At 40.9% G+C, this 14,807-nt stretch overlaps 1 protein-coding gene across 1 annotated transcript in view; it reads right to left on the minus strand.

Moving 5' to 3' along the window:
- Positions 1–7,614: 7,614 nt before the first annotated feature.
- LOC134852036 (protein MCM10 homolog) overlaps positions 7,615–14,807 on the minus strand; it is a 65,887-nt gene continuing 58,694 nt past the window's right edge. Inside the window, exons 7-8 of the mRNA XM_063868315.1 lie at positions 8,285–8,446; positions 7,615–7,950 (exon numbers count right to left, since the gene is read on the minus strand). Coding sequence (XP_063724385.1) covers positions 7,668–7,950; positions 8,285–8,446 — 445 coding nt within the window. The 3' untranslated portion in view covers positions 7,615–7,667. The remainder of the gene's footprint in view (positions 7,951–8,284; positions 8,447–14,807) is intronic.

Consider the following 14,807-nt stretch of genomic DNA (forward strand, 5'->3'; position numbering starts at 1 on the left):
CAACGAGAGGGAGTTAGCCGGAGGCATGATGTTACAATTGATGCAAGACGTGAACACGATGTCGCTAGATAGATTTCAAGCTAATATTTTGGCCACGAGAGCAAAATATGAGAGATCAGACGCTATCTTGGTTGGAATGGGAGTAGGATGGACGCCATCCTTCCTGTCAACGTGTTACCCGAGGTCCTCCCGGAATCTGATCGCGAGCTTCGTCAAGGACATCCGAAAACTGTCGATTGGTCTGGTACTGGCACTGTACGTGAAGTTTGGTCACGAGAACTTTGTGAAGGGACCTGCAAATCTCTTCACACAAGCGTTAGCGGACCTGATATTGGATGGACTCTTATCCTGATCATCATGACATATGGTCGGTTGGGCAATTTGTTCGTGCTTTTACGCTACCTCGAACAACTGCAGGGGGCGAGTCGAGAATTCAACGCGCAGTTAGAAACCGCCTCATACAGGAAGATGAAAGATTGGAGGTTTCTCTTGCTCCAGTACCTCTTGCAACAGAATAGGAGTATCACAGGAGAGGACAAGGTGGCAACGGGAGCGAGTGAATGCAAACAGTATTGTGGCATGTCCTTGCTGACAGATTTCGACTATTCCGGCAGCAGTGGTGAGGGATTCAGGAGATGCGATGCGGGTCCAACTTTGGCCGGAAGCATATGCACATGTCAAAGAGAATCAGCAATTGTGGCTTTCCGCGTCCAGGCCGCTGCCGGACCAGTGCCCCCGATATCCACCGATAAGGAGGATGTTGTTGGGGGTCACGTCTCCTGTCATTGCCCCTCGCATCGGAGCGGCACGTGATGCGGAAGTGAAAATGCGGAAATGGAGTGAAAGGATGGAGCCGCGCTTCATCAGTTGGAACGTTGCGGCCATGCATACTTTCGACTTCACGTTTCCTGATGCATGGAGCCTGAAGAAGATCAAGGCGCCACCTTCCAGGAGACCAGGGGTTTCCGCTGACGTGTGGAATGATGTGTACACACCAGCAGATGATTGGTCACGATTGAAGTGGCCAGGAGAAGTGAAAGTGATACTATTGGAAGTGGCAAAGGAGTGCAGAGGAGGCACCTATATGACGGTCGACGAGCTGGCGCCATATGGCGACGAATCGGTGGAATTCCTGGCGAATGACGAGTTATTCTATCACGCAGGAGAACTGACCGTACCGGCGCGGCCGAACTCGGGCATGGACATGCGGCAAGGCTCTTCGGGACCTGGGCCGAGACCAGACACGAACGATGATGAACAGATGGATCAGGACGCCGATCATATGGAGGGAAAGGGAGACAAGTCAAATGGAATTGACCTAGTAGCGTTGGAGAGAAACTTGCTGGAATACCAAGTCAGTGAAGACGACGACGGGGAAGTCGATGGAAATCTGTTGCTGATGACACCATCGTCTTTCATGTCCCCTACGAGGGAGGCGCCGGCCAGCTTATCCCCAGTGGATCCAATAGGCATGGCAATGGACCACCGGAGTAGGGACATACAGAAACTGCTCCATGAATCACCAAGGAGGAGAAGAATTGACGCGACCATGAGGGTATCCTTCCTGAGCACATTACCTGAAGAGGAGTAGGAGAGATACCAGAGTGAGCTTGAACGCAAGGCAGGAGTGACCTGGAACCGAGTGATCTTCATGGAAAGGACATGGGACGTGATACGCAGGTACGGGACGCAGTCCGTAATGAAGGTGGGGTTGAACCAACCCATCATGCGCGAGGTTCTGGAGAAACTAATGAGCTCCGTAGAGTCTGATGTTCTGACCGAGTCACTTACAGAGGACAGGGCCGATGATCAGCAGATTACGAGAAAATTACCCGTCAGGCGAGCTAAGAAAGGGCTGAAAAGGATGAAAGGGAAGACAGGAAGCAGAACTGTGAATCAGAAAATGGTAAAGTCGAAAGCCAGTGCAGTGGTGGCCTTGTTGGCAAAAGTAGCTCGTGCAAGTGAGAGTGGACAAGGAGATGGTGCGACGCTAGCCGGGAGAGAAAAAGAGAACCTGATACCCCCTATGCTATTGGCAGGTTTGACCACAAGGGCCACAAGATCGAAGAAGAGCGCAAGAACTTTGGCGGACACGAAGCTCGAAATGGAAGTCATCAATCAGTGTGGATCTGGAGGACTTGATGATTACAAGCCCTCGCGAGCCCTCAAGCTGGAGGGGCAACTCGGCGTAGTCGAGTATAGTCGGATCACAGTGCCAGACTCAGTCCATATGGGAGATCCAGCAGGGGGTTATGTAGAGATGCTTAAGGCAAGGAATTCCGCAAGAGGACACATGATGGCCTGGGACGAGAAGAGAGCCAGGCAAGAGTATTTTAAGGAGCTGACTGAGAACTCTAATCTGAGTCGGAAAGAATGCGGCATGGTGATGTCCTCGGAGGCAAATGAAATCGGGCTGGAAAAACTGTTAGAAATCTCTTGAAGGCGGTCCTCCAAAGATACTTCGACGAGACAATGTATGCACCTGCGACGGTGGCAGCATACCTGGCCTATCCGTGTGCAAGAACTGAATTGCAGGTACGACTGGCCTGGTGTTTGATGGGAATATGAGGCCCACAACGACTCGAAATCAAAGGAACAGGAACTGGAATTGATTGAAGCCCTGCGTGTGTTGATTTCTAGAGGCGATTCGGCGATAGCCTGGGCTATGCGTAAAGATGCCATTTGCTTTGTGAGGTTGTGGTGGATCGTATCCCCACTCCTGTGTTGGAAGAATGCATAAAAAACATTTGGCAAGGGGGAGTTGATCGTGAACGAAACTTCCTGAGGGCACTCCTGGAGCTATATCAGGACATGCCTCAGCACATACCAAGTAAAGAATCTAAGGACATGGAAAGCTATCGCAGGTTGGAGGAAGTGAGAAGATACTCCAACAAGGAGTTGAAAGTGAGCCGAGAGTCAATTGAAGCAGTCAGGGGACAAAAGGACTATGCAACACTGGGGAAGTTTAAGTCATTCCACTATGTGTCAGGCATACCAGGGATGGCGTACAATCCCTTCGTGGACGAGGAAGCCAGAGAAGCATACTTTGACCATGAGCAAGTTGTGGTACTTGATTTCTGGGTCGAGCGAGTCAAGAAAACTGGCATGTTGATGGTTGAACAACCCAAGCTGGGAATCATTTTGGAGGAACGACTGGTCGAACCCTGCGTTCCCGAGCTAAAGGGGCAAGCGAGCTTTGATTGTGGTTCTTGGGACGGTACCTTGAAGACCAGCTTAGTAACCATGTGGGAGCTCATGAAGCCTTCCTGGAGTCCACAACCAAACGCCGGTTTGATCTGGGACATGACGGTAGATGTCACATCGGATTTGGATGATTACGCGAATCTACACGATTTGGCCATGATACACCATCTGCTGGCCTTGAGAATAACGAAGCAGAAGAGTAACCCATCCACGGAACCGTCCGAGGGAAATCCATGCAGTGATTGGTTGAGACAGGGCACCTGTCTAGCCTATAGTAGTGGAATGGATGGACATGTATGTGGTTCGAGCCATTGTCTGAACACGCTGAGTGAGCAGCATCGCCAACTAGCTCAATTGTATGGGAGGTTGATCATGTCGGACAAAAGTGGAATGGAGTTGATTGCGGACTGTCACGGAGTAACGGAAGTGAACTTGATCACTGCCTTGGGATTTTGCAGCATGACGAGCTCTATAGAATCGCTGGAACGCCTAGAGCGTGCCCATGGGCTAGTTACGTCCCTTAGTGTGGAAGTGTTCCCTGGAGCGTTGCAGACTGAGCAAACGATTGGAGGTTGGCGAGAGGCTCTGGTGAATGAGATGAATTTGAAAGACAGTGAGGCCTATCATAGACCTACTGGCTCGAAATATCTGGTGGGTTCGAGCTCTGCACCACATTGCAATAGTAGGTACCATAAGCACATGGTGGTAATGGACGCGAGGACACAGCAGGTGTTGGTCGACCAACTCTTTTCTGTGCCAAAGTGCGTGACTTTGGCCAGAATGTCGGAGAGGTCATACGATTTACTGACGAAGATCGTTTGGGCCGTCCCGAAGAGATCTGAAGGCGAGTTGCAGGACAGTGAGTGAAGAGTTCATGAGGTTTAGTGAGGGTAATGTGAAAGAATTCCAGAAGAAGAAGGCGAGCGGAGCGTTGCCCACCGAATTCCTCTCCATGGATGAAAAGGACGTGCACAGGATTATGATGGAAGTGGAACCGTTGCTGGGGGCTTCTGGGTACCGAACCCGAAGGAACATATTGATGACCCATGGGAAGTATCCTTGTCACTGCCTGGCGCAGACGTTATGGTACCCCAAACGCGGGAATCTGGTGTTAGTGTGGGACGTGGAGGAGTTTTACTCCACGGGGTTGCCCGACCAAAATAAACCAGTGTCAATTGTGGTGATTAGTGCCATGCAGGCAGTGAGATTGTTAGAAGCTAACGCGGGCACGAGTGAGCAGGAGACGGCCGTGCTGACACCTGAGCAACTAAGCAACGTGAAGATGAACCACAATTTAGACCTTTTCAGAACCACCTGCAAGGTTCTGAGGATACCCATAGCCATTGAGAGGATATGGTCAAGGCAAAGGTTGATGCCTTGGTTCCGTGCAGTAATGATGTCATGGATGTATGAACGCGCGGAGCGTCATATGTCTAGGAACACGGAAGCCTATCAATCCTTCCAGCTAGATATAGGACCGGGAGGCTATAAGAGAGTATTCCTAACACACAGGAACGCTGTTACCACGGCGGTGAAGCGAGTAGCTGGAGCGCCTTGTGTTACTGAAGCCGAAAAGAGAGAGGTCTGACGAGCTGACCTAGAATGGAATGTGAGCTTGTGCCTGCACAATAGCTTTTGCAGGAACCGGGAGCAAAAGATGAATGTGGACTTGCTATCTTGTTGCAAACCAAGGCTGTTAGAGCAGGAGAGTTGGGGCACAGCCCGCAATTCCGTGGACATGCTGGAGAAAGTCCTAGAAGACAGTGAGAACGAAGAACAAAAAGCAATGGAGTGACAAAGAGGTGACAAGAGATGAGAGTGAAAAGTGAAGAGAGAAGGAGAAAAACTTGATTGTCTTTGTGTGCTAAAACTTATACCAATCAACCAAGTTTGATTATTGAAACTATTAAATTTTTTGTTTTGCTATAGTTTGGTCAAACCAGGCTTTGAGAATTGGTAAAATTGTTGCAATTGTTAAATGACAATGAAAAGTTTTAGTTGATGCTATTTGAGAGAGCATAGGTGAGTATATTTACCTATTTAAACCCGACTGAAGTTTTTAACCTATGTAAGGCACGTGTTCACTGTGTGGCGACCTGAAAGGTTTTGGGTACGCTCGCTCGAAGAGGGTGAGTACCTCATTACGTTTCCTAGCCACAGAACTTCAGTTTTAATATTGAGGACGACAGCATAAATAACTGATTATACTTGGTGAGTGACATTAAGTTAATTTTAACGGGTGCGTGGCCGTGCCACGTCCCAAATTTTTAATCAAGCGAGTGCGAAAAGAAATTTTATGGCGAGATGACGTAAGTGGTCAGAGAAGAAATTTAATCTAGGACACTCCTCATGGTGCAAATTTTGTGAAAATGTTGAAAGGCAGTGAGATGTAGTATGATGCCATTTGTGACACGTAGTGAGTTGAGGTGGAGTAAAAAAGTTTCATTTTCTAATGCGATTTGTAAGGTTGATTATAGAGAACTGGAACACTACTTGACTATAACACGGTGTTATGCGATCAATGAGGACATTGATGGGGACTGTCCGGGGAGTATGTGCCATTCCGCCGGATTGGCACAGCTTAACCTTCCGGCACAACACGAGAATAGAATTAGAGGCCTTAACGAGCATTTATTAGTAAAAAGGAGTGTCAGAATATTCTGGAATTTTTAACTTTCAAAAAATCGAAATATGACGTCACATTTCTGAGAAATGCTAAAACGGCCATTTTGAGCCGAAAAACAGAAGAAAACAGAACAACAGCTGAAATAGCAAGAGACAGTCGGTAGAAGATCCAAGTTTGATTATTGAAACCATTAAATTTTTTTTTTTGCTATAGTTTGGTCAAATCAGGCTTTGAGAATTGGTAAAATTGTTGCAGGACAGTGAGTGAAGAGTTCATGAGGTTGAGTGAGGGTAATGTGAGTGAATTCCAGAAGAAGAAGGCGAGCGGAGCGTTGCCCACCGAATTCCTCTCCATGGATGAAAAGGACGTACACAGGATTATGATGGAAGTGGAACCGTTGCTGGGGGCTTCTGGGTACCGAACCCGAAGGAACATATTGATGACCCATGGGAAGTATCCTTGTCACTGCCTGGCGCAGACGTTATGGTACCCCAAACGCGGGAACCTGGTGTTAGTGTGGGACGTGGAGGAGTTGTACTCCACGGGGTTGCCCGACCGAGCCCGCACGATCACGCACGATAAGACAGCTAATTAGAGACAACAGACGGAAAGGAGGCTTCCGTGGGGAAGGAGTAAAGAGCAGTACCCTCCCGTGCCACGAATTGGGAGTAATAACAACGTTATTACAGCGAAATTACGGAAGCGGAGGCTCGGCCCCCCAGAGACTGTAAATGGTGAAGGACTAAAAAGAACTGACTTTTAGCTACTCTGATGCCATAAACCTTTGAATTAACACCGGTATTATTTGATATTTTAGAATATGAGTAGCTAGAAAGACGAAAGGGCCAATCCATCTCCAATGGATTTAATATAGAACTGTCACCAAAAAAACATAGTAAAATAGGATACTCGAGCCGTGTTTTAATAGCAATCACGTAGTCTGAGGATCCAAGACCCAGCTATGTGGTTGTATTCGCATGTAAACGGAAGCTGGTTAAAAGTTGTTTGACTGATGGCCTGAAAATAGCAACTTGTTACTTAGCCCTAGACAGACCAGAAAATCAACTGGCTAGGCCGAGACGGTGAAAAACGAGTAGAATTTAGGTAACTGACGCCGGCCAGTCGTTAGTAGGTACTTTTTCTACGCTCCGTCACTGTGTAGTATTTGGGCGAATGTTACATTGGCATAAGTAATTCCAGTACAAAAATTGACGACCATAGAGTTTTTTTCAATTCACTGATATGCTTTCTGTTTATTTGCGTTCTATTCTGGTTAATCTGTTTAAATGCTGGGCTGTTTCTTCATAATACTGACATGAGTTGTACAGAATAGTTAGTTCTACAAAATTTCTCCTATGGGCTTACAACTGAGTGTTCAGAATAGCACTTGCTTTGTTTATTAAATTGTCAGCTGTGAAGGATTGTTAAGTTGAGACGAATTAAGGTAATAGTTTAGGTGGCTTAAGGTAGTTTTAACTATTTAGTTAAGGTAACTTTTTCAGGTAAACTTGGGGTGACTGGAGGTAAAATTTCAGATAGTTCCCCCACAGGTTTTAAGATAAATTGAGATGAGTTAAGGTAGTAATTGAGGTGGCTTGAGGTAAGGTAAAGGTGAGCATTTTTGGCCTTAACTGTTAAGGTAACTTAAGGTACTTTTTAAGGTGAATTTACCTCAATTTTTTTTAGAGTGTACCGGCAAAATTAAAAGATTTTCATTGATTAGAACACATATGCAGGTTTGATATGAAGTAACTATTAATGAACGGAATACGTGCCCGCAAACAACATTCTTTTTCAAGGCAATCATCTCTATTTCCAGTTCGAATCTACTCAACTCTTAGAGTGTAAGCGAACTGCTACTGCAGTTTGAGAAATCTTCCGAGTCGGCGATCTTGAAATACTCAATGTTATGTATAGGCAGAGAGGTGCTTTGGTCTATCATCGCAGTCCGGTCGAATCTTCTGCCCTGACACTTGCTGCAGGGCTGGGTGGGGTATTTGCGGTACGAAATTGTTCGGGTTTTGCAGTCGGAACACTTGAAGAATCTCTTAGTCTCTTCGCTCCACGTGTGTTTGTGGTTCTCCACTTTGCACTTCATAGCCAGACTAGGTGCTACATAGCTGAAACAACCTCTAAAGTTTAACACGCAATTAACGCTGTTTTTCGCAAATACAAAAAAGAGAAACGGCAAATACACATCTAAAATATCACATCACTAGCAACAAATGTTTCAGTCAACAAACGTTTAAAGACAGCAAACTGATCAGTTGATGTGCAAAACCAATCTTACACGTATTTGAAAACTCAGTTTGTGAAAGGATTTTCCTTTCAGTGGCTGACACACTCAAATCAAGAAATCAACAGTTCCTTCGTTTTGTCGAGTTTTTCTATGCGCTTATATCCACAATGAATGATGACTTCTCATGAGCACACAGAATACAACTATTCGCCTACCAGCATTGTCTGCATGTGACTGCCCTGACTTTCATCTCCTTTGTACTTGCTAGTCTCTCCTCAATCTGTTCCTTCTTCTCCCTCACATTGAAGTACTTCTCCTCGTGTTCCCTCTCTTCACTGTCCAACTGGGTAGAGAACTTCGACTTCAATTTCAACACGCTGAAACGAAAATATGCATTATTGAAGTAGAATTACAAATAAAAACAAGAGTGACCACAGGCAATGGAAGTTACCCAAAATGTGCTGTTCCAAGTTATCAATTCAGGAAAAAAAAACTTTTTAAAAGCTTCGAAATCTTTTTTCTGTTTTTCGATTTTTTTTTCAGTTTTTTTTCAAGAGTGATGATAAGTCAAGAAATTATAGCATGACTTTACAGCATATTATTCAACAGCATGCAATCAAAATAAAATTGTTTATCGTTGAACTGAGTCTGAATCGTCAAAAAATGAAGCAAAACTTTCACACCACTTTTATCGTCACAGCAATTTCTTTTTGGAATTCAAATCGCGACTGATACTTCATTTGTGAGCTTTCCCAGAAACAGTAAAAGTTTGTAAGGAAAAATCCACACACTACTCTCAGACACTACTACCTCATGATTACGTCTCAAATGGCATAAAAATGAAAAATTTCCCAAATGGCATAAATTTCATGCAACAGTTGCTTTGGAAAAATCGAGAACAATTTTTTGTGAACAATGTGAGAAAATTAGTCAAATTGACAATTCAATGTTGATTGACATTTCATCGTGAAAAACTTGTAGAACTTTTTATCAAAAGCAAGAAGCATAAGCTTGCGATTATTAATAAGCTTCTTGTGGTCAATTTTTTTCGACAAATCTGTTGCTTAAATTTGTTTGGAAGCAATTAATTCCAAATCTTGTTCACATGCTTTCGTTCCTGACAAAATGATAGAAATAGAAATTGATAGAAAACGTATAAATTCCACTGAAAACTTGAAATTTATGCCATTTGGGAAAAGTTTCCATTTTTATGCCATTTGGTTATTATGCCATTCGGGAAGTTACCCTACCTCATCATCTTACCTCTTAACAAAAATATTTTCAATCAGAAAAATCGTCATTAGACACAGATAGTTTCAAACATCTTGCTTTAAAATTTAATTAGAACATTTCATTTTAATTGTATGCAGAAACAGATTATTGTTTTTAAAATGTTCAAAAAAACTGCTATTTACAATGATAATAATATTTAGATACAGAGGCGAAGCTTTGCTTCGCAAACACTTGCGAGAACACGACAAAAAGCAGCTCTATAAAAAGCAATAAAAAATTAGAAATAAGCCTCAAAATAGTTTTAAAAAAAATTGGCAACAGATGCTATGCAATTTCCAATGCTGAGTAAAATTTCCAAATAAGTTGAGATTTTGACAAATTCGCACGTCAAACATTGGTTATAGGAGAGGAAAAAAACTTGCTTGTAATGACAAGCGCTTTTGCTTGGTTGACAGTTTTAGCAACTAATTGAGCAGCAGATGTAAAATTAGCCTAATTGTTGTGATAAACTTAAGAAATAGTTTCAGATGGGAGAAGGGCATATTGACATTGTCCGAGAGATGATGACGAAGGTTAAATCTGCAGACTGAGACATCTCAGTTAAACTTAATCACGAAGCTGATAGACGACGATTTGAAACAAAAGACCGAGGCTATCATCAACCAAATTGAGGAAACTGTGAAGTTGAAAAATGAAGTGATGAGCTTAGTTTAGAGGAAAGGTTATCGGAACAGAAGCGCTACAGCTCGAAAGATTGTATTATATTTAAAAATGCACCGTTTGATTTGAACAACATTTGCTACAAATCAAGGTGAAATCCTGTGACGTCAAGGCATGTCATCCCATCTAAAACAGTCACCTTACAAGATCTAAAACACCGTGCAAGAAAAAGAGCTCCCAGATATCAAAAGTTCAAAATACAGAGACCGAAGAATGTTTCAAAGCAGATGGCAAACGATAAACACAAGTCGTTCCTTAAAAGACTAATAGAGTCAAAGGACAAAGAAAGATTGAAAATATTAGAAAATGAACTGGCGAAAAACACCTCCAATGAAAACAAAAAGCAGAACATCAATTGAACTCCTACTAGTTTTCTTACTGCTGAAATTGAGTGAAATTCAACCGTCTTTTAATTTATATTTGAATATTCGTTCTCTTAGGTACCACTATTTATAGCTGAAAGCATTTATAAGTAAGTCATCACTATCTTGAAGCCAAGTCTCAGTTAAAGCTATCAAAGCGAGAGGGAGTTTTAATGTACTCTTCCAATATTGAGACATTCTACCCTCCAGTTGTTATAAAAATAAGAGAAAGCAGGGGAGGCGGGGTCGCCTTTTACGTTACCAAAAAACCTCAAGTTCTTTTTGTTTGAAATGGATGGAAAGTTCAAAAAACACTTCTTATTGGTGATTTTGCTACTATAATACCCAAAAAAAAACAAAAAAAACGAGTTTCTAACGAAAATAGAAAGATATCCGAGCAATAGAAAACCTATATTGGTAGAAGAATCTAGCATAGATGTCATTCGAGTGTCCAATAAATCGATACAGTATATAGATTTGATCGAATCGTATATGTATTCAAATAATATCGCAAACCTTATTACAATGCAATCTAGATCTTCACCTACCTTTATTGACCAAGTAATAGGTAATAGTGAAATTAAATTAGATTTATTGCATTGGGATATATCAGATCATGATCCTAATTTAGTAGATATGAAAACTCCTTTGCCCGAAAACCATCAAGTGTATAAGAAAAGATCATTATCCCATCTCTTGCTTCCTGAAAAGCAAAGTGCGTTTCTGTTAGAACTAATAAATAGTTTGAGCTATTTAAGTCTGTGGTGATTTATATGAACAATTGCCAGATGGTGAATATTTCAAGATATGTTTGATAAATCTGCGCCCTCAAAAACCTAAAATAATAAGAAAAAAACTTAATTAACCCATGGATATGCAATAGTCTCCAGAGCGAAATTTTAAAACGAATCAGGCTTCATAGCAAGCAAGGCTATTTGCAAAGCAAGAAAAAATAATATGGTTCTAAATTGATGAAAATAAAAAAACGAGAGCTTAAGCTTATTTAAACAGTATATTGCGATCAGAATCAGAATAATAAAATCGACGAAAGCAAGGAAAATGCTAATAAACTAAACAATTTTTTTCTCAACGGTGAGTGCTTCGCTTGCAGTTCAAATTGATTAGAGTCCAGCCAACCTTACCAAATGCTAGAACCAATTCGTTCTGGCTAGAGCCAACAAGTTCACCAGAAAAATCTACTTTCATGCAACACATGAAACATAGGCTTTCTTGTGGCCCAGATGGTATATGTAGCAACACTCTTAAAATAATTGAACCCATTCTATTTCCCTACATTGCCCAAACTTGTAATGTTTATTGAAAAATGTGTTCATCCTTATAATTTTAAGGTTGCTAAAGTAGTGGCACTTTACAGAAAGGTGACAACTTAGATAAAAGTAATAATTATAGACCAAGATCGCTACTTAAAACTAAGAAGGCAAGGGTTTTTGAACGGCTTCTACAACAGATTACATCGAACTTTTCCATAGAAAACACAGAGTTTGAATTAAAAAACGGTTTCGCAAGGGAATGTCACCTATTGATACAACCGCACAAAGTGCTAAAAAATTCAAATAAGCTTCTTGAACAAAGAAAGCCGAACGGTGTATTTTTTGATCTTAAAAAAAGCTTTTGACATAGTTAATTGCCAGTTTTTTGTTTGCAATCCTGAGCTATACGGGAAAAGGGGATTGCCTCTCGCTGTTATTAAAAAGCCAGCTACTTTTAGCGGATGATACAGCTATCATTGGAAAATCAGTGAATGGTCACCTCAATATGGATTTATGCGCCGTAACAAAATGGATGTCGAAAAATCATTTAACACTCAATAGTGAAAAGACAATAAAAATCAATTTTTCCAAGATGTAATGCATTAAAGAGCAAGAAGTTTTTGCTGAATATTCTAGAAATTGAAACTGTAAATGATGTACACTATCTCGCGTTTTTAGTCGATAACCGACTTTCATTTGAGATTCATATAAATTTTGTTTTGAAGAGGCATTTTGTTTTGAAAAGGCTCTCAAGATTTTGTAGTTTATTGTACAGAATGAGAACTCTTTTCCAGCGCAAACATCTTTATAATTATTATAATTCTTTCATGAAAGTCGTCATTCATAACGGTGTTTAATATATGGGTGCACTATTAAACGTAAACTAAGTCCAATTGTCAAAATGCCACAAAAAATTATCAGAAACATCTTGTTTGAAGGTTGCTGTGAAAAGGTTTATAAACAGATGGGTGATAATAAGTTTGCTACTGTGATTGAGTTACATTTATATGAGCTATTTAAAAATCATAACTAAGCAATTAACTGGAGTTAATAAACTCAATTTGTCTATTTTAAAAAAGCATTTTCTAAATCTTCGATCATCATTTAGAGAAGCTAAGATTCAACACTTCAGGGGTGCATGCATTAACTACACATGCTTCAATCCAAGTAGACAAAATTGTGCATTTTTTCAGGAAGATGCATTTGATAATGTTGATGACATCCAAAATAGGTACCAGTTTAACAAAATTGTTCATAATGTTTTTTGATAATTTTGAACTAGATAACCAAGAGCTGCATGAACTAAATTCTTGATAAACCCATTTGATTTCTGCGTTGATGTGTTGCATCATTTAAAAAAAATCTACCTAATGTAAAATAACATTTGGTCTCGGAAAAAAATCTTCTAGCAGCATGAACGGATCTGAGATGATGCTGCTAGAAGATTTTTTCCGTCTTAGTTGTTTTGGTCCCTGCCCCTTTATAAGCTCCACCGGAGCTTATTGGAGCATACTGCAGTAAGTAGAAGCATGAACACCTTAAGGGATCTGATGACCAAGTGCCAGGAATGACTTTGCCTTTAGATTATCGGCAGTATCAATAATAGAAAGATTTTTTTCTTTCTACCCAATATTATTCTTTACATTTGGTGGAAATTAACAAAATATAAAATAAAAATAGTAGATTTAGACATTTATTGTGCATTGTCTTTTAACCCATTATTCGAACTTCCTGTGATAACTCAAAAAAGATTTCATTTAGAAAACATTAATTGATTAAAACTTTAAGAAGATATAAAACTGCTGCTATTTTTTTGTTGTTAAATATATAGTTTGAACTAGATTGATTAATTACTTTTTATTTAGGGCCAACACTTTAAGGAAATTGTGCCTAGCGTCGGTCCTAGGCGGACAAAAGTGTATTGATAATAAAAACTGCTGTAAATGTCATTGATATTGACCAATGGAATTTGCAACTTAATTTAATTTAATTAAATCGCTTATTGGAGAAATGACGTGGCAAACATTGAGAAAATGACTAGAACCTCACGATCGGAAGCGATAAGAATTGGGGATTATCAAAAATCCAAAAAAAATAGCAAGCATTTCGTCTTCCCTCGCTCGATCCTGTCAGCAGCAACATATTATCAAAGATGAGGATAGCATTCCCTCTGTTAGTGATATGTTTGTTTCACTATTTGGTCTAAGTGAGATTTTTTTTAAATGACCATCTAAATAAAAGCTTTGATCTCAACTCGCAAAAAGAATCGATATAATAAGCGTTATTTCTAAGAAATCTTAGAGAAATTAGAAGTATTTCAGCTAAGTGAAATCGACTCGTCAAAGTTAAGGAGATGTATGAGATATTGAACAAGAGATTGTGGCAGAAAACATTGCGGCCGAGGAAAGAAATGGTCTGGTTCGGACAAATTGTGGAAACCTCAGAGGGCGCTTACAGTACTCTAGAGATGAACATGGAAGGAAACATTTCACCTGTCAACGGCTTCGAAATGGGCTCATTTAATCCCGAATGCTAAAAATTATCGACTGAACGCTCTCATCAATTACGCTTTACACCAACGCTTTACAATAATACTTATAAATAAAATTGAAGATTCAAATTTTCAAGAATTCTATTTGTTTAAATTTTCTCGCATCCTGTGACTGCTGCTTACAAATGCTACTGAGTAAAAACTATGATACAGTTTATAACAGGGACGGATATAGAATTTTCTCGATAGGGGGCGGATTTTCAAAAAAAAATTCGAAAATTTTGTCGACTTTTTTTTTAGGTCGACTAAGTTGATTTTCCAAGCTCTGCCGAAGCACTAAGAAGAACCTATTTTGGCCAAACTTTCCGCGCCGCAGGCAAAATTTTGAAAAAAATGTCCAAAAATGCGTTTTGAGGCTCTTTTTGGAAACTTTTTTAACCAAAAAATCGAATTTTTTCGGCGCGCGCTCCCCCCTCAAAATTAGTATATAGAGGCGCCCAAGGTGCCTTTGAAAAGTTTTAGGGTCAGTCAGCCAAAAATGGATATTTCAAAATAGTACAAAGGGGAAACTGTAGAGAAACGTCAGCATACTAAGTTTCCCAATCTGTAATACAAAAACTCCGCCTTAAATTGATTCTCTGTGCTACACCTTTTCCCCGAG

This window comes from Symsagittifera roscoffensis, chromosome 7 (assembly GCF_963678635.1).
Source record: "Symsagittifera roscoffensis chromosome 7, txSymRosc1.1, whole genome shotgun sequence".
In the NCBI taxonomy this organism is placed as follows: Eukaryota; Metazoa; Xenacoelomorpha; order Acoela; family Convolutidae; genus Symsagittifera; species Symsagittifera roscoffensis.